The sequence below is a fragment of the Prionailurus viverrinus genome, chromosome A1, assembly GCF_022837055.1.
Source record: "Prionailurus viverrinus isolate Anna chromosome A1, UM_Priviv_1.0, whole genome shotgun sequence".
NCBI classification, from domain to species: Eukaryota; Metazoa; Chordata; class Mammalia; order Carnivora; family Felidae; genus Prionailurus; species Prionailurus viverrinus.
The window spans coordinates 112,981,602-113,001,963 of record NC_062561.1 but is presented as its reverse complement, the minus strand read 5'-3'; the positions used below and the strand labels follow the sequence as shown (position 1 = coordinate 113,001,963).

The 20,362-nt window shown below is 53.2% G+C and overlaps 1 protein-coding gene across 7 annotated transcripts in view; it reads right to left on the bottom strand.

The window, feature by feature from the left end:
• SLC25A48 (solute carrier family 25 member 48) overlaps positions 1–13,574 on the bottom strand; it is a 42,495-nt gene extending 28,921 nt beyond the window's left edge. For 6 of the 7 annotated variants that reach the window (XR_007156513.1, XR_007156514.1, XR_007156515.1 and 3 more), the window contains exons 1-4: positions 13,461–13,574; positions 7,664–7,707; positions 3,045–3,116; positions 100–358 (exon numbers count right to left, since the gene is read on the bottom strand). Coding sequence is in view for 3 of the 7 variants with exons in the window: in XM_047879187.1 (XP_047735143.1) it covers positions 100–358; positions 3,045–3,116; positions 7,664–7,707; positions 13,461–13,506 (421 nt within the window). In the remaining 4 variants the exon portion in view is untranslated. Of the gene's footprint in view, positions 1–99; positions 359–3,044; positions 3,117–6,920; positions 6,994–7,663; positions 7,708–13,460 lie in introns of all 7 variants that reach the window. The other variant, XM_047879207.1, reaches the window with a different exon arrangement.
• Between the last annotated feature and the right edge of the window lie 6,788 nt (positions 13,575–20,362).

Below are 20,362 nucleotides of genomic sequence, written 5' to 3'. Positions count from 1 at the left end.
TCTGCTCAATGAAAAGGATATTAACAACTGCATCCCAGACCGGCAAACCAGCTAAGGGTCGCAGGTACCCAGGCATCAGGACCCCTCCCCTACTCTTACCTTCCTGAAATGGCTGTGTTTGCATCTGCAGCCGGATCTTGATGAGGTCTACGGGCGTGCCCAGCCCCACAGAGACCACGCCAGCCACCATGCTGGCCAGGAGAAGGTCAGACAGGGTGCCGGACGGGCTGGCCCCGGGATCCCTGCAGTGGTGCTGGCTGAGGAACCTCTGCGTGTTACTGAAGACCCCAAACACCGCAGAGTTGTAGACCGCAATGCTGGCAAGGGGAAAGGACATGCCCTTGAAGAAGCCGAAGACCTGTGGGAAAACGAGGGCGGTGGAGCATGAGGGCCCGGGGACGTCTGCAGGCCAAGGCGCCGAGCTCCCCACGCTGCCCTCCGCACAGTCCCTGCCCGCCTGGGAGCCTGCAGGCTGGTGAGGTGACTACAGGAAAAATAAATCATTATGACATCGAAAAGAATACAAGAGGATGCTGAGAGATAGGAGAGCCATGGCAGGTGAGGGGGTGCTCTCCAGGGCATTCTTGCCCTGGGTGGAGAAATCAGCGCGTGTATGCAGTTTTGTTTCCCGAGTCTAGGTGTCCTGGGCCTGGAATCCGTATTTGCCACCAGGGTGGCCGTGTTCTTGGGCTGGACGGATATCAGGCTGCGAGGAGCCCTAGAGGGTAGCACAGACTTGCCAAGCACCATTCTCTGAAACATCTGCCAGGTGCCAGGGAGACATGGGGACACCATAAGAAATCCTCGCTGCCCTCACTGAGCCTACGCTCTGGGTGCAGGAAAGGGGAGGGGGACAGGGCCAGACAAACTGACAGGTGACTAAAATTCAATGTGCCAAGTCTATGGGGAGGGTCTAAGGGGAGCAGAGTCCTCAGAAGGCTTCTGCACATACGCGGAAACCACAGGAGAGGGGGCTGCAGGCTGAGGAGAGGGTCCTTTCCACACTGCACTCTTTTTAAAAAAAATTTTTTTTAATGTTTATTTATTTTTGAGAGAGGGAGAGAGTGGAGGAGGGAGAGAGGGGGGGAGAGACAGAGAACGAGGTGGGGAGGGGCAGAGAGAGAGGGAGACACAGAACTTGAGCTGTCAGCCCAGAGCCCAGTGCAGGGCTTGAACCCACAAACTGTGAGGTCATGACCTGAGCCTAAGTCGGACGCCTAACCGACTGAGCCACCCAGGCTCCCCTCCACCCTGCACTCTTGAGGAACATCACAGACACTCCTATGAAATCTGGAAAATTCCAGAGGCCCTTGGAGGAGTTAGGCCAGCACATACTTTTAGCTCTGTGCCAAAAGCGAAAAAGCACCAGGAAGCTGTTGTACAAACTCCAGGGCCAACACAAACCTGCTAATCCTGACCTAGGTGTTTGCACCCTATCTGTCAGAGGCAGGACGCCTCCCACGCACACGTTCACACACAGCCTGCATCAGATCCTCCCTCCAAAACAAGCTCCTCCAGATAATGTGGGACATCACTTAGCCCCAAAGTGCTGTGTCTCCAAGGAACGCCCACAGTTCCCACAAAAGCCCCGGCGCTGGGACATTGGCTGGCAGGCAATGGGGACCATGTGTGCCAAAAAGGAGAATTGATGGCCACCTTTCAGGGGAGTGACGAATTGCACATGGCCGGGAACAGCTAGAGTGAGGTTTGTAGTCCGTTGTCAAGCAGCCTATCAAGAGAGTTAGAACACCCAAACAAAAACACACCTCTGAGGAAAATCTCTGAGTGCAGATGGGAGGCTCCTGAGCCCCAGGGCACCTCCTATGATGGAGGCCATGGAAAAGGTGGTGGTCAGCAATGGGGCCAGGTTTCCAGGGACTCAAGGGAAAGCCCAGGGCTGCCACGGGGCTTGTAACTGACCGGTTCTTTAAATTGTCATTTCAGGAGTGCCTGGGTGGCTCAGTCGGTTAAGCATCCGACTTTGGCTCAGGTCACGATCTCACAGTTCATGAGTTCGAGCCCCACGTCGGGCTCTATGCTGACAGCTCAGAGCCTGGAGCCTGTTTCAGATTCTGTATCTCCCTCTCTCTGACCCTCCCCCGTTCATACTCTGTCTCTCTCTGTCTCAAAAATAAATGAACGTTAAAATAAATAAATAAATAAATAAATAAATAGTCATTTCATCACAAATCAGAAAATGTATTTTAAACTCCCCAAAGAGGGGCCTGAGAAAGTCTTCGGAAAGCACACGCTAATTCTCAAGAAGGGTACCTGATACCCTCTATAAAATATTATTCAAAACTGGGGCACCTGGGTGGCTCAGTCAGTTAGGTGTGCGACTTTGGATTTCAGCTCACGTCATGATCTCAGGGTTTGCGCGTTCGAGCCCTGAGTCAGGCTCTGCGCTGACAGGGTGGAAGCTGCTTGGGATTCTCTCTCTCTCTCTCTCTCTCTCTGTCTCTCTCTGGCCCTCCCCCGCTCATATGCATGCGTGTCCTCTCTCTCTCTCAAAAATAAACAAACTTAAAAAAATATTATTCAGTTTTCCCCTTGGAAAGGGAAAATCTTGGGCCTCCTGGTCTCAAGAAACCTGAGGTACAAGTCAGCGCTGGACATCCGGAATCAGAAGGGCCTGGCTCCCACCACAGGAAGGGAAGCCAGTGAGTGCATGGTTTAGTGACCTCTCGTTTGGCTTTGAAAATGCACGGGTCACCCTGTTTTCACAGGACTTCTCCTTCCTGTGACTCCAAATTCCTTAGAATTTCTCCAGAGAGGTTATACAAAATCGGGTCTCTCTCCAGTAACACTGCACAAGGTGTCAGGGTTAAGTTTAGGTGACGCATGACACTTGAGGTGTGGTGGTGTGAGATGAGGAGGGAGGAGGCAACGCTGAGCCAAAAGCGATGATCAGGCCTCCCGCCCGATGGGCTGGCGTCAGGACCGCGGCCACGGTGCCCGGGCCTGGGCAGGCTTCGAGCCGCTCATTTGTGGGAGTCCCTGGCGGGTGCGGCTCCAGGCCCTGCCCCGGGGCGGGGGGCACTTACACTCTCCCTCCTGTACACCGTGCGGATGCAGCTGATGGTGTCCCCGTAGTTGACGCCGGCCTGCAGGCGAGTCTGCGGAGAGATGCAGTGACGTGAGGGCCCAGGCCGGGATCATTCACATCCCCGCTGCCCCAGAGACGCTGACCTTGTGGCGCCAGGGCCCGGAGAGGGGAAGACCCTGCCCCAAGTGACCTGGCCAGTGAGGAGGGCTGGGTTTCTGTCGCCACCAGGCCTGTGCTGTGTCCTCTACCTGCACCGCCTCCCTCAATGTCCCATTCAGACCTTGCTGAACATAGCAGAAGTCTTCCTGGTCTGAGAGAAGAACAAAGGCCCGTTTGTTGTTCCAAAGTGATGCCTGAATGATCAACATGTGATCCCTGTCTCTTGACTACAAAAACTAATCCGTGGCCCTGCTCCGTCTGCTGTCCACACTCTGCCGTCCTCAGTATTAGCAGAGCGACTTGTCCTTCTCACCCCCCCAGAACCCCCGCATCTCCCCGCTGGAGGATGGGCTGGTCTTCCCTCTCACCCCTTCGCCTGCATCTGCACAGCAGTCACGCTGTTCTCTTCCAACCACAGTGAATCGCACCACTGCCATTCAAAGTTCACCGGTGGCTTCCCAGCAAACCTAGAGTAAACCCCACCCTCTCTGCCAGCGTCCAGGAGGCCTGGGACTGCCTGCCTCTCACCCCTGCATGTCATTTTCTCCATGCTCCTGCCGTCTGTGCTCACCACGTGGCACATCCGCAAGTCCTTAGAATGTCACTTTCCCCCTTCCCCTCCCTGCCTGAAATTTCTATCAGCCCTTCCTTCCCCCCAGAAGGCTCTTCCTCCAGCTCCTGCTCATCTTTTCGGTCTGAACTTAAATGTTGCAATGGTGTCCTTTCTCTGTTTAATTATGGCTTATTTGGGCTCCCTCTCTATGGCAGGGTCGTCTCGTATTTCCCTCCTGTCCCCAAGCTGAGCATGGCCCTAGCACGTGTCCCCTTTGCACTGGATGAAGGAGGGGCTGGAGGGGAAGATGTGGTGTCCTATGATGGAGGCTGGCTCTGGTGATCAGGGGCATGAGTTGAGAGCCACAGAGGGTCTGAGGAAGCCCACAAAAGGGCCAGGGCACCCCCCTTGAAACTGGTAAGAAGGAGCCCTGAGAACCACAGAAGGAATGATCTGGACCCTGCCCCCTAGAATCCACAGGGTCCACAGGCAGACTAACAGTCTACACTAACAGCCTGAGCTCAGTCTGTAGACAAGTAGCAGAAACTTAGGCAGAACACACATCATAAAAGTGACAGCCTCTGAGGGGAAAATCATGGGTGATGTTTTTCTGCACTGAACTGCATTTCATTTTCCAACTTTCCTACGATAGACAGGAGTTACTTTCATTATTTTTAGCTTACATAATTTAAAAACGATTTTCAGTACACAGCTCATGTGGGAATACATTTTCTTAATAAAAAAATTCCAACATTCTCCCTCCGCACCCCCTCTCTGAGCTAATAACCATGGCTAACAGCACGGCTAAGAGCTCGACATTCATCACAACAGTGTTAGAAACCCAGCTGGCCACAGGCAATCTGTAGCACTCTTACAGGTATGATACGTAAATGGTATCCTATGTTTCATAAAGATTGCTTTCATAATCAGAGAAATGTATTGATTGACTCACTCAACCAGTACTATTGAACGCCTGTTTTATAACAGTCACTGATTTACTCTCAGGAAATTCAGCGGTAGAGAAAACAAACTTACTGGCCTCCTGGAACTTATACCCAAGTGGGGATGGAAAAAAAACAGCCAATAAAAGGTAATTCCCAATCAAATATATATGCCAGATGATGACAGGTGCCATGGAGAAAAAGAGACCCAGGGTCAAGAGTGTGGGCTGGTTGAAGGAAATGCAATATTAAGTCAGGTGGAGGTGAAGACACCCCGGAAGGTGTAGCAAGATGAGAACAGGGCATTCATGGTCTTCCCATTAAGCAGACCCACAGAGGTCTACCTGGGGGTGGGGTATCCCCAACCAGGATGAGAACGTAGGCAAGGGGAGGTAGGCACGGGCCTCTTTCTCGTCCCCATTTAAGACTGGCATAAAGAGGCCGAATGCCCTCTCCCACTGGCCCCAGCGCTGACAGGGATGCCTCTGGGTACCGAATCCACAAAAAGGTTGAGTCCCCAAGAAGAATCAAGTTCCACTGAAAAACTCGCGGGCTTGAATCACTCAAGCAAACCGTACATGAGGAAACTCAACTCAAGAGTCAAACCCAGATCACAGAATAGTTTCAAAACCATGGAGTGATGGTCTCCCCGCCACGCTGAGTGCCTGAGGAGGCCGCCCCTGTGGCCAGCAGCACAGTGCACCGTCATAACAGGTGCCTGTATTCAGTGTAGGACAACTGCACTCCTGGGGAAACATGGGGCATCCTACAGAACTTCTCTCGCGGAACCCCACAAACACTAGGCAGCATGGATACTATCCCCTTTCACAGATGGACAAAGCTGTCTTCCTCTATTCGCTTCCTGTTGCCGCTGTAACGAATTATGACAAACGTAGCGGCTTGCAACAATGCCTACTTGCTCTCCCATAGTTCACTAGCTGGTCTAAAGGCAGCTGAGCCCTGATTAGCAAACCCTGGTAAGTCACACTGCATCAGGCATACACCCCAAATGCCCCAGCTGTGCCGAGAGCCAGGTGAGAATCCGGATCCCAGCTCCATGGCCAGCAAGCAGCCACGGGCTGGCTCTCATACTTGGGTGAGGTAGCCAAGGGCAGGGGAAGGAGCCTGACCAGGTCCTTTTAGCTGGGCTCTTCCAAGGGCAAGCCCTGGGACCTCGGACAAGTCACAACGCACTCCCAACATCCCAGCAGGGGTGTTCATCAGGATGGGAAAGTCTCTCTCATTACTCTAGCCTCGGTGCCACAGCGACAATCTTCACGACAGCCCTGCCGGGAGATGCTCTTTGCCCATTTTTCAGATGAGAAAAGCAAGGCGTGGGGAGGGTAAGGGCTGCACCCTGGGCACGGGAGAATAGGTGGGGAGGCAGAGACTGTCCTCCAGGTGATTCAGACTCTGAGCCTCTTGCCTGGACCTTTCTCAGAAACTTCAGAGAAAACATCAGCCAGAAGAAAGGAAGGAAGGCTCCTTGTTCTGAGCAGTTACGAGGGCCCCGGGCCACATCCCCGGATGGGATGCAAGGCCAGCCATGCAAGCTGGCATCACCAGGCTGGTGTGCTGAGTGAAGAGGTTCTCAGGCTGGGCAGAGACTGGATTTGATGTATCAGGAAGGGGCAAAGTGGAGAGGAGGACAGTTCCACCTTTTCAGGTGGCCAGACTTGCCTGTGTGGGGAGGGCATGCCTCCAAAAGCTCCACCAGCCCCTGGTCCTACTGAGGGTAAGGGAAGGACACTCTCCCCGGGAGACACAATGGTTGCCTGTGCCAGGAATGTAGCCGGAAGGCCTACCGGGGCAGGGATTGGACATGTTTTGTCTCCTACTGATGCCTTGCTATCCCCATACTGCCTGCAAAAACAAGTGTCTAGTAGGTGTATGAGCAAAAGACAGGGCCATAGGGGGAGACAAGGAGCTAGGAAATATCTTCAATTATTCAAGACAAATGGGCTGACGCCCCGTCAAGAAGAGAGCAGGCCGGGGCTCTGACCTAAGAGGGGCGCACTGTCCCAAAAGGAGGAAGACGGGGAGAAAAGGGACTGCAGCAGCCGGCTGGGAAGGGCCTGAACAGCTCCTCTTTGTGCACGATCCAGCCAGAGCTTTAGACGTGAATGTTCAAGCCAGGGGTGAGAAGGCACTATTCGTGACCATGCTCTTAGGGTAAGGCTCTGAGTCCTGGGGACAGGTGGCAAGGACGGGGGGCACTCACCTCACTCTTCAATGCTTTAAGCTGTTGTCTGACCTAAGGCAAGCCCCCTCCCCTTTCGGGCTAGTTTCCATATCTGTAGAACAAGGAGAATGGACGATCCCAATGTCAGATGGCCCCACTGAGTCCTCACACTCCATGCACTACATCACCTTACAACAGCTGCCAACCCCAGCCCAGATCCACAGTCCTAACCTGATACTGAAGGCTTCCAAAGATTAAGTGCTGGCCCACCTTTCCTGGACTCTGATCCTATAGGTGCTTTTCAGAAACCTGATGCATCAGCAACACTGGCCACGCTTTTCCCAAGCATGGCCCCCAGGCAGTGTCCCCATCTCCGCCTCTGCCCGCACTGCTTTCCATGCCTAGAACATCTTTTCTAATCACCTAAAACCCAACCTTAAATTTTGGACTCCGAGGCCGCTTCACATCTGAAGCGTTTCCCAGTTTCTTAGTTCCACAGAGACTAAGGGGATACTCACCATTGCCTTGGCCCCCTCCCCCACAGCCCATGAGAACCTCAAGGCAGAAATGGAACATTCACAAAAACAAAATCACTGCCAAGTAATGAGAGGAGAAGGATGATCCAAACCAGTCTTCCTGGCACCCCACCCCCCCTGGGCTGGCACACACAATCTGCCCTGGGCTGGAGACTGTCTTGGGATCAGAAACAGCAGATGCATTCCTGGAGGCAGACTCACTCCAGGCCCCCTTCCAAGAGGTAATGGCAAACGTGGTTGAAGTACCTTGACCGTGTCCAGAGGGTGACCGACAATGACGCTGGCTGCACCTGTAGATCAAAGAAAAGGACCTGGTCACTCAGCCCCTGGGCTTCTCACGTGCGCAGGCTGCCTCTTGGGATAAGACAGGGGCTCAGGCACTCACATTCACTCATTCACTCAATGCCCAGTTGCCTCCCCCACCCGGAATGTGCCGGGCACTGGCAAAGGCACTGAGGAAGGCAGAGAAAAGGAAGTGAAACCTGGGCTCTGCCTTGAGAAACGAGCATCCCAAAAAAGGGCAGTGAGGGTGCTGGGAAAACTGGATACCCGCATGCCAAAAAATGAAGTTAGACCCCTACCTCATACCATACACAAAAAATGAATTCAAAATAGACCAAAGACCTAAATGGAAGTACTAAAACTATAAAAATCATTTACAAAATGCAGGAGGAAATCTTCACGACCTTAGATGGGCAACAGATTCTCAGACAGGACACTAAAAACACAAATAACAAAAGAAAAAATGAGGTGGGTATCATAAGAATTAAAAACTTTTGTGCAGCAAAGGACACTATCAAGAAAGTGAAGACAACCTACGGACTGGGAAGAAATATCTGCAAATCATATATGTGATAAGGCTCTAGTATCCAGAATTTATAAAGACTACTTACAACTAAAAAAAAAAAAAAAAAAAAAAAAGAAAGGATTTTTTTTTAAGGGCAAAGGATTTGAATAGGCATTTCTCCAAAGAAAATACAAAATATACAAACGGCCAACATGTAAATGAAAAGATGCCTAACATCACGAGTCATTAGGGAAACGCAAATCAACATCACAGTGAGAGGCAGTCCCCCTTGTCACCTGCTAGGATGGCCCTAATTTTTTTCTTTTTTTAAGGAAAATAAGAAGGGTTGGTGAGGATATGGAGGACTGGAATTCTTGTACGTTGCTGGTGGAGATGCAAAATGGTGCAGCCACTGTGGAAACAGCGTGTCGTTTCCTCAAGAACTTAAAGAATTATCACATGGCCCAGCAATTCCACTCCTAAATAGATACCTAAAAGAACTACAACAGGCACTGAGACATGTCCATGAACATATGTGAGCATAGCAGCACTATTCATGATGACCAAATGGCGGAAACAGCCCAAATGCCCATCAGGGGGTGAGTGGGCCAATAAAATGCAGTAAATCCATAAAATGAATGTTGTTCGACATAAATAGGAATGTAGGGCCGATGCTCGCCGTCACGTGGGTGAATGCTGAAGATGTGATGCTGAGTGCAGGAGGCCAGACACAGAAGGTCACGTATCATCTGACTCCGTTTACGTGAATTATCCCGAATAGGCAAATCCAGAGAGACAGAAAGCGGACAAGTGGTTGTCAGGGCCTGGAGAGAGGGGAAATAGGAATGACTTGTTGGGTCCAGTGACTTCCTTGGGCGTGAGGAACATCTGGAACTAGACCAGAGGGGGCTGTTGTACAACACTGTGACCATACGAAATGCCACTGAATCGGGCACCTTTAAATGGTTAATTCTACGTTATGTGAATGTCACCTCAAATAAAAAGGGGAGGGTGTGAGGAGAAAACCCAGAAACTTTTCGGTTACCTGAAAGGTTACTTCATCTTTTCGATGCCTCGCTTTTAGCACATGTAGGTGGGAGTAGCCATCAGCACGTGCCTCACAGTTCCATTGTAAGAATGAAGAGAGGTAATGATTGTTAAGTACCAGCAGAGTCCTGGCTCTTATAGGCTGTTGAAAGAGAGATGCGGGGGCACCTGGGTGGCTCAATCGGTTAAACGTCTGATTTTGGCCCAGGTCATGATCTCACAGTTCTTAAGTTCGAGCCCCGCGTTGGGCTCTGTGCTGACAGCTTGGAGCCTGGAGCCTGCTTCAGATCCTGTGTCTCCTTCTCTCTCTGCCCCTCCCCCCGCTCATGCTCTGTCTGTCTGTCTCTCTCTTTCTCAAAAATAAACATTAAAAAATTAAAAAAAAGAGAGAGAGAGATGCTGCCACTATCCAGTTTTGTTTTGAAGAAGGCCTCTCCTTTAAAGGATACTCTGGAGTTCTCTTCTCACAGAAAAATGCCAATTGACACACATAATCACAAGGCTTGTAGTTTCAGAGGGAAGCAAGGCTGCTCCGAGGCCACACAGATGAAGACGCCCTTATAGAAGCTGGTGACTGCGAGGTTGAAATGGGAACCAATCCTCTATGACAAATTCCCTGTCACCCAGATGAGGAAGTTTCTCTACTAGCAGCCGTGATTTCATCAGGTAAAACAGTGCTGGAATACTAGATGGGTAGAGGGGCAGAGGAAGCAGCTAACACCAGAACAGGTGTACCCTTGGTCTAGAACCTCCAGATCCCTCTCAGCCCCTCCTTCCCATAGAAGTGGGCAGAGGCAGAAAGGTGACAGCGGGAAGTTCACTCTACAGGAACCCCTCCCAGCAGGGGAAGAAAGGACCTCTGGTCCCAGACTCCAGTTGTTTCCTCCCTAGTGAGTGCAGCCTTCACTACAGGTGTCTCTTGGCCCAGGGAAGCAGACCCAGAGCCCATCTTGGACCTGTGTCTCCCTGCTCATTCATTAGCCCACCCACCTGAAAGCAGGAAATGCAAGATAAGAAACAACACAATCAGGCCAGTGGTTTCCAGACCCGAGGACCTCACAGACCAGTGAAACTTCAAACAAAATGTAAAGGATACGATGGTGAGATTTTATTATGCAAGTTCATTAAGAAAGAAAATAGGTACAGATGAGTACAGGGGTTAAGACGGCCTGGCATCAGACTCTCTGCTCATGCCAGACACATGGCCTTGGACAAGTCACTGGATGCCCCTTTGTTCCCATTTCCTCGTCTGTGAAATGAGGATCTGTACAATGAGGATGTAAAACGTCACTGGGGTTATAAAGAAATATATAAATAGCCAGAAGACCGCACATTGTATGATTCAATTTATATAAAATGCCAAGAAAAGGCTAACTTATGCAGCCAGAAAGGAAATTCACAGCTGCCCAGAGGGAGGGGATGGAATTTAACTGTAAACGGGCATGAAGGATCTCACAGGGAAGAAAATGGGCTAAAACAAATTTATGGTAAATGGCTGCACCACTGGTAAAGTCGCTAAAAATTACTGAATTACATACTTGAAATGAGTATATATTAGGATATGTAAAATAACCTCAAGAAAGTTATTTTAATATTTGTTTACTATTTATTTATTTATGTTGATAGCATGCATGTGGGTGAAGGGCAGAGGGAGAGGGGGAGGGAGGGGGAGGGGGAGGGAAAGAGGGAGAGAGGGAGAGAGGGGGAGAGGGGGAGAGGGGGAGAGGGGGAGAGAGGGAGAAACAAAGAATATCTCAAACAGGCTCCATACTCAGCATGGAGCTGAATGTGGGGCTCGACATGGGCTCCATGAGGGGCTCAACCCCATGACCCTGGGATCGTGACCTGAGCCGAAATCAAGAGTCACTTAACTGACTGAGTCACCCAGGTGCCCCACAGTGAAGTTGTTTTAAAAATACATGTATGTGGGGAGTACCTGGGTGGCTCAGTCGGTTGAGCGACTCTTGATTTCACTTCGGTCATGATCTCACAGTTTGTGAGTTCGAGCCCCTCATGCGGCTCAGAGCTGACAGTGCAGAGCCTGCTTGGGATTCTCTCTCTTGCCTCTTTCTGCCCCTCCCCCACTAGCAATTGCTCTCTCTCCCCCTAAATAAATAAATAAATAAATAAATAAATAAATAAATAAATAACAACTTTAAAAAACACATGTGAGGGCCCCTGCACTGAGCAACCGACTCTTGACTTTAGCTCAGTCAGGATGTGATCTTGCAATCATGAGACTGAGCCTGACGTTGGGCTCCACACTGGGTATGGAGTGTGGTTGGATTCTCCCTCTCCTTCTCTCTCCGCCCCTCCCCAGCTCACACACACACACTTTCTCTCAAAATAAATAAATATTAACAAATACATGTGGCACTTAAACAGCCTCTGCTACCTACTAAGTATTCAGTTACTACACTCTCCTCACTTCACAGAAGCGAGAAAGCCCCGAGAGCAAAACACAAGAAATGTTGACATCAAGAAAGTAAGGACCATCGCAGAATAAAGGACCATCCACTGCTTACTGTGTGACTTGGGGAAGGCCCCTGAGTCATCACAGACCTGGAGCTACTCTGACAGCTTCACCCTCTAGGGCATTTCTCAAACCCAGCCCAGGGGCAGCCCTCCTGAAGTTGGTCTGGCTACTTCAGTGGACAGCCTTAAGCAGGGAAGACTCTCCCTCAGGGTGGGTGATGGTTGGCCAAAGGGGTGCCTCAGTAGGTTAAGCATCTGACTCAGTTTTGGCTCATGGTCTCAGAGGTTCAGGAGTTCTAGCTGGGCATCTGGCTTGCAGAGCCTGCTTGGGATTCTGTCTCCCTCTCACTCTGCCCCTCACTCGCTCTGTCTCTTTTGAAATAAACATTAAAAACATTAAAAAAAAAAAAAAGAAGAAGAGGGCCTGGATATGGCCAATGAGCCTCTGGGTACAGCCTCCCGACCCCCCCTCACCCCCCCCCCATGGTAAAGTTAGGACACGGTGGTCTCAGTCTGACTCAAGACAGCCTGTACAAAAAAACCTGCTTTTGGTAGAAGGAAAGATCTCTGCTCATGACAGGGAGAAAGAAGCAGGGGCCCTGCAGCCACCTGTGGGTGGACAGAGGTGGGAGGGGCCACCAGAAAGGGACAGAAGGGGGGGGGGCGGGAATACTATCTGGTCTGTGGCTCTCGTTTCATTTTCATTTTCCTACAAATCTCCTGGTCTTCTCCATTTCCAAAACTCTTGGTGGGGCACAAACATGCTAATTATAGCCTCTGCCTCAGTCCCTCAGGTTTTTAGTTTTGTTTTGGATTCTGTCTTTGGGCAGCGGCTGCATTTGCCAGCACCCCTTTTCTGATGATCCTCTTAGATGGGGCCAGAAGAAAGCTAATACTTAACAAAAAGGGAAGTCCTTCTCAAACCCTCCCCAAACCTGGTCAGTAGCTGAGAAAAGAGGAGAACTAAATCTACTGGAAAGAGAAGATCAGAGAAGTAAGGAAATCAATGCAACTCTCGCCCACGCAAGCCCATCCCAGGTCCAGCAAACAGCGGCTCCAGCTGCCGCTCAAAGGGACGACCTCGTCCAAGAGTGCTGGGAGGAGAGACCGGACAGCCGACAAAGGCTGAAAACGGGAAGGGTTCCTCCTATCTGGCAACGGGCACCTGCCGCCAGGGGCTGGGCTCCCAGACCGCCGGCACGCGTCAGCCAGCGCTCCTCCTGGGAGCCGCCGGATCGCGAAGCCAGGCGCCCTCCCGCGCCGGGAGCAATCGCCACCCTCGCCCACAAGCTCTTGCAGTCAGGACCCCAACCTCAGGCACACACCGAGTCTCCGAAGGGTGTGTGCGCGCCAGGACTCTCCATTGGCTGTCGGCCTCGACGGCCGGTTTAATCGTTACCGGAGCCGCTTGGGCGGGTCCCCACTTCGAGGCAAAGCCGCAGCTCGGAGAGCAGCTGCGAGGCTGGCGGGGGTCAGCCCCGGCAACAGGCGAGGCACCGCGAGCACAGCGAGGCCAGCGGCGGAGAGGCGCTCGGGCAGCCGGCGGCGCGCACACTGCGCGCCAAGCGGAGGCGCACCGGTGCGGAGCCCCCAGACCCCAGCACCGTGTGTGAGCTCGGCCGGCTCTCTCTCCTTCTCCCTGGCCCGGGCGTCTCCCACAAGCACACTCACCTCCGGGGTGGGGGTGGGGGTGGGGGGGTGGGGGGGCTCCCTCCCATCCAGGGCCGGGCTAACCTCCGATCCAGCCCGCCGCGAAGTCCTCCAGCTGGAAGCTGCCCATGGCCACAGTAGCGGCGCCTCGCGCTCCCGCAGCCGGGTGGGTGCCCAGTGAGAGTCCGCGGGGCGTACCACCCGCCGGCCCGCGCTCGGGGGAGGAGGTGGGAGACTCGGGCGCGCCGTAGGTCCTACTTCGAGTCCCGTCTCGGAGCACAGGACCCGCGGGGCGCCAGCGCTCACCTCTCCAAGAGCCCGTGGCCGCTGCTAGCACGCCCCCAGCGGACCTTAAAGGCGCCGCACCTCGCCCGTCCGGGACGCTGGGGCCCGCGCGGGGCGTTCCCTTAGCCCGCCCTTCTCCCGCGCCCACTCCTTGCCACCACAGGTCCTCGGCGCCTCGAGGCCCAGATGCCCGCCCCCGCCTCGCTCACTCCTCCTCCGAGACACTGCAAGTGGTGTCCAGGACAGTTTGGCCGGAATCCTTACAAGAGGTAGAAAGGCCTTATCCAAGGTCGGGAAGTATTTGATTACAAACACCAAGACCTGTGATAGGATTGTTTACCTGTGAGGACACATCCTCTTTCCAAAAGAACACCGAAAGAATTCTAACGGAATGAGCGGCTTTCAGCTCGGCCACAAGTTCTTAGTTGTGATGATCTGATTGGAAGCCAGAGACAGTTTCACTAGACACAGGACACACGATTTTGCCTGTTTTAGAGGTTAGGGACTCTTTCTCGACACACCCTCCACACCTCTCTGGCTAGCCCCAGGTTGCAGAACCCTATCTATCCATGAGTAACAAATAGTGTGTGGAAAGCACTTAGCCCCAGGCTAGGCTCCAAGTCAGCTCTAAATAAACATTAGCTATGAGGATGTCTTCAGGCCAGGGTCTGTGCGTGGAAGGAGGGGGGTGCTTTATGCGTGGTCCTGCTTCCCCCTCATAGCAGCTGTGACCAGGCATTACTATCCCCCCCAGTGAGGGTCAGCTTTGTATCAACTTGGCTGGGTGGGCAACAGCACCCTGTGATTCAGTCAAACATTAATGGACCGCGAAGGTGTTTTTGTAGGTATGGTTAATACCTAAAACCAGCTGATTTTAAGTCAGGGAGTTTATCCTTGATCATCTGGGTGGCATCCACCCAAACTGTTGAAAAGCCTTACAAGCCAAATGGAGGGGTGCCTGGCTGGCTCAGTTGGAACAGCATACAACTCTTGATCTCAGGGTTGTGAGTTGGGTGTAGAGATTACTTACAAATACAATCTTTTTTAAAAATGTTTATTTATTTTTGAGAGAGAGAGAATCCTGGTGGGGGAGGGATAGAGAGGGGATAGAAAGCCTGATGCAGGGCTCGAACTGACGAACCATGAGATCCTGACCAGAGCCAGAGTCAGACTTTTAACCAACTGAGCCACCCAGGTGCCCCCAATGTTTTTGTTTGCTTTTTGTTTTGTTTCGTTTTGTTTTTAAAGAACAAAATGGAGGCATCCGTGAGGAAAAGGAAATTTCACCTGTAGAATGCAATGTCGGCTCCTAAGCATTCCCAGCCTTCCGGCCTGTGCTCCAGATTTCAGATTTTCCCAGCTAGACCCCACGCTTACCTAATATATATGTCTCCTGCTGATTGTTTCTCTGGTAGACCCCTCTGTTCACCTGACACAATCTCGACAGTACAGATTCCAATCAGCTGCGGGCTTTCTCTTCCCCCTCCCAGCCCCAGGGGGCTTTCTCTTCCCCCTCCCAGCCCCAGGGGGTGATGCTTATTGTCACGCAGCCTGGTCCCACTCAGCATCCTGGGCCCAAGCAAGACCTGGGGATTCAGGGTCATGTCTAATTTCCAGCTCTCCAGGGGCCCAGCTCCCTCCAGCCCCGGGTTCAGCCTACACTTTCCACCCTGGGCTCCCAGGAAGGCAGAGGGGTAGTCCTCTCTTCCTCAGGTATCCTCTCTGCAGCGAGGCCCTGAACCCAGCAGGGACCCAGCTTGGCCTGGCTGTGTGGAGAGGCCTCTTTTGGTGCACTGGGAGTTCCTGATCCCCTTCCAAGAAGGAAGATGATTCGATGCTAATGCCCGGCAGGAACCCAACCTTGGCACCCAAAATGGTGAGGGGATGGTCTAGAAGAAGGGGGCTCTGCTGGGCCTGCTCTTCTCCCACCAGCACATCCACATCATGTCACCCAGGCCTCCTTCTTCCCAAGCAAGACAAAGTCTGACCACTGAGGCTTGATCCTAAGGGCCAAGAGGCTGCTGAGGAGTCGGGGCTCACCATCAGCACTGGCCTACCTACCGGGCCTGGGATGTGTGCCGGGACAGTAGAATAAATGAAAGGTCTCCAAAGAATGGCTCTTTTTTTACCATCACTATTGAGCAAGTCAACAGGTCGAAAGACCCACTCTCTTGGAGGACCACCTACGGGGTGCTAGAGCGGACTGTCATTCCTCGGTCCCGTGTCAGCACGAACTGGCAGGCAGTGGCTCCGGCAGCTCTGGGACAGCCGCCTGAGTCCCGAAATCCGCTGCTTTGCACCGTTCATGAATGCAGCAGGAGGGAAGGAGTAGACTCCTTTCCAGAAGGAACCACAGTCCATGTTCCATTCCCAAATGTATGTCACAGGTCTGGCCATGAGGCACACCGACCGCCAGGCAGGGGGAGGACCCAGGTCCAGCAGCAGTCAAGGGCCAGGCCTGGAGAATCCCAGACCACCAGGCTGTGGGATCCGGCCTGCCACTTACACCTGGCTTCCCTGCTTTGGAGCATTTGCCATGTCGCCACACACACGTGTCTTCTGCCCTCGGGAGAGAGCAGGTACAGAAACTAAGGCACAGACATATCAGCTTCCGGGGTTGCCAGGGCAAGAAAAACACCCCTCACTTCCTTGCTCCCTCAGCTCCTTCCTGGAAGGTAGCCCCCAGGAGCATTTCCCGCTGCAGTGCGGGGGGGGGGGGGGGGGGGGTGCACACGGGATGGGCTGCTAACGATTGACAGCCACCACTTCCCACCTCTCATCTGCCCTTTCAGGTAAGGACTTGCCTGAGGACCCACTGTGTGCCAGCCTCTGTTCTTGGGAGCTGTCAGAGAGGAGACACTTTTTCTGAGCTGCCACACGGAGGTGGCTGTGGGAGCACGGGGGAGGGACCTGTGTGGCAGGCAGGGCTCAGGGAAGGCCCCCAGGCCTCGAGTCTCCCAGCTGCCCTTGAGTCCATCCAGCCCCACGGCTCCAGCTCCTCAACTCTCCCTCGGCCAAGCCCTCGCTCCCCACCTGCTGAGCCAAGCCCAGCGGAGAAGCACAGTCCTGAGCCGGCTGCTCCAGTCAGTCTGATGACCTGTGGCCGTGCCCCTGTCTCCTGCTCTCTCGCCTCCTGGAAGCCCATCCCCCACCCCTCAGCTGTTCTCCCCTTCTCTGCTGCCCTGCTCTCACTCCTTGGTGCTTCCTCCCCGGTGCTTCCATGAGGGGGGGAGGGGAGAGGGGGGAGGCCAGGAAACCCACACTCATCTCCCACTCAGACCTCACTTCTGAGCCTCCCTATCTTTACTCAACACCTCCACTTGGGTGACCCCACAGCATTTCCCATGTGACACGTCCCTGATGACCTCTTTAACTCCTCAAGCATGCCTTACTCCGTGTCCCCACCCAGCCAGTCACCCAGGCCGGATCCTGGATGCCGTCTGCGATTCCTTTCTCTCCCTGGGCCCCATCCCAACAGCCATCTCCTCCATGGCTCTGACGTGCAGCCCTTTCTGACGTCTCTGCCTGGATCATGGTGACAGAGGCCCTCTGCCCCGTCCCGTCTACCCTCCAGCTGCACCTGCTGCAGCAGTCCTGCATTGGCCTCAGATAATGGGAGCTCTCGGGTCCCTTCCTGATTCTGACGGGAAGGGAAGGAGCATACGGTGATTTTCTAGCTGCTATTTGAGCTTCTCATTGACAGTTCTTTGAGAAAGTCTATTCAGAGCATGTTCAGACTGTATTTGGCCCAGCGTCTATTCAATGTGACTCCCAGTCAAGAAAAGAGGTGTAGGGCTGTGAAGTGGGGCCAAGCAGCCACTGGGAGGCTGGGCGGCCTGGGCTCTGCTTCTGGGGCTGCCGCTGCCCTTGGGCAAGTCCAGGCCTCAATTTCCCCCTCTGTCTTTTGGAGAGTGAGTGCAGATGAGTTCCCTCTTAGGTGGTGTCCAAAAGGTCTGAAATTTCTGGGCCACAGCACCACCAGCTATGCGTGTCTTGTCAAGATGTGCCAGCAGAGGGCGCTGCTGTACAGCACTTGGGACTCCCAGGAGGGAGGGGAAAAACCGCTTGGCTGCCCCAGTGGGGAGAGTTTTCTGGTCAGGTTTCCTCTGCCCTGGGCTGGCGGAGTATGCACTTGGGCACTGAAAAAGGTGCAGACCTGGGAGACTCAGAGGAGTCTGAGGGTGTCAGAGGGGACTGGTGAGGACCCAGCAGAGGATTTTTGGAGTTAACTGTACTTGAAGGGAGAATGCCTCAGGAAAGACAGGTGACAGCCCCAATGTCTTCACCTGCCTTGATTCATCAAGACCTCAAATATACCACGGTCTTTTTTTTTTTAAACCAGGGCTCTAAGCTGGCCCAGTACTATATGCTCCACCTATACCATCTCATTGTATTCTGGGAAGAAATTCCCCATTTTATAGGTGAGAAGAGTACGGCTCAGAGAGGTTAAGCAATTTCCCCAAAGCCACACAGGCAGTGAATGGAGGATTATGCACTTGCTGTAGGACTCCAGGACCAGCTCTTAACCAAGGTGCTGCCTCTTGGCCAAGACTCAGAAAGTGGAGGTGACTTTCCCCAAAGCCCTTGCTCTCATCCCTGCCCTGGCCCCTCTGTATAAATGTCCTAACCTCTGTGCTTCACTTTCCCCACCATCAATAAGCTGGTATTAACATTTGCCAATGACACTCATATTCTCAGGGCTTCTGGAGCAGATGCCATGGTCATCAAGGGGAGTACCCTGGGGTACCCTCCATCCATTCCTTCCTGACAGACTCCCATGGGCCTTGCTGGCTCTGTGCTCATCTGAGAGGAAGGAAAGCTTGGCTCTCCTTGACCTTTTCTTCTCAACTGATGGACGCACGTGGGCTGGTGCTGAGGAGAAGTGGAGGCCAGGCAGGTCAAGGGACCAGTAGATCTAGACTGGAGGAGTTTCTGTAGGAGGAAAGGGACATGGGAGTGGGGGGAGGATCCAGTACAGCAGTTGAGATCACATCCCAAAGCCCCTGCGGAGCACCTACCGTGGGCCAGCCTGCTGGGGGTGCAGAGGGCGCGAGACGCTGATAGCAGAGACAAGTTTGTGTTGAAGATGTCTACCTGCTCCGCCATGGGCAGGTCTCCCCCATAATGTGTTCTTCAAGCATCAGCTGCAGGACCCTGAGGGGCGGCCAGAAAACCCCATACCCTGCCTCACCTGAAAAGAAAACAGGCCAGTAGGGACAGGGGAAAGTCTTGAGGGCAGACTCAGAAGCCTCGGGAAGGAGGTGACATTTGGGCCGGTCCTAAAGAGATGAGCTGGGTTTTGACCCATGAAGGTAGTAGAGAAGGACAGGTGGCCAGAAGGAAGAGGCTGGACAATGTCAAGTGGGGAAAGCAGGATGCCTGGAAGATGCTCCTTGCTGTGGGAGGGGAGGCTGAGGCTGGGAGCCTGATGGCAGAGGACCTTGGCCAGCAAAGTGACTGTGGGCAGTCCTCAGTCTTCATGCTGCCCCGCAAGTGGACATAGGACCTGTCCTGCAGCCATCTGCCTGCATCTCACTGAGACAAACTCCCCGGGCCCACGCCGAGGCAGGCTTTGGCTCCTTGCAAACCAGCTCGAGCTGTGGTCTCTTTCCCCGCAGCTGCCTGGGCAGTTCACTGTTACCCCAGCACGTGTGACCTGAACGCCCTCTGTGTGAGAACGGGGGCCAGGACCGGGGACTGGGGGGAGGGGCAGGCAGGAATTAGAGCTACTTTCCACCTCCAGGGACAGTACAGGTCTTCCCACTTGCTGTGAGTCACCTTCAGGAAAGACACAGGGTATGACAAACCCCCCAGCTCTGAACCCACCCAAATCCCACTGTTCTGTGCTCCAGGGTCCCTGTGTACATGGCAAAGAGCATACTTCCTGTGGTTGAAGGAGGAGAGATTTTAAAGGACTCCAAAGAACTCTCAACTTTGTACAAAGTACAAAGGAAAAATTTAAAAGAGCAAAATCCCCCCAAACCATATGGATTAGATTTTCTCCAAAATAGAGATTTGCAAAGTGACAAAAGCTCTGGCCAGGGAGAAGGCTCAGGAGAACCATACTTAAACGAGGTACAAGCCCACTTGGGGCGGGGGCAGAAGGGAAGTCACCCACTGCCCCCAAGCCTGCGTGGTTCTGCTGTAGCCGGCGTCCTGTGACGTCAGCCGGCTACCTCTCCACCGCAGGGCTCCTGCCTGCCAAGCCGCCCCTTCTCCTCCTGTGCACCAGCCGCGGTGAATGAGCTCTCTCTCCCCGTGAATCACCAGAATTTGGCTATCTTCTTTTAGACCATTATGGCAGCCAGTCTCCAACAGGGCCCCCCAGACTTACCATCGTGAGGTCTCTTTCCACACTGAATTGCAGCTAATCTGCGTGACCAACAGAGTATGACAACGGTGAGAAGAGTGACTCTTGAGGCTAAGTTGTAACTGTCATGACAGCTTTTGTCTCAGTCTCTAGGGTCACTGGGGAAGCCAGTCACCATGCTGTGAGGCTCTCCCCAAACAACCAGCACCAACCTGGCAGCCGAGGCAGTGAGCAGGCAGAGCCTTCAGCCCATCAAGCCCTCAGATGACCAAGCCCTGCCCAAGACCCTGACCACAACTTCACGAGAAATCGCAGGCCACAACGGCCCAGTCAAGCTGCTCCCCGATTCCTGACCCTCACAACAGTCAGAAAATGCACGTATGTCGTTATT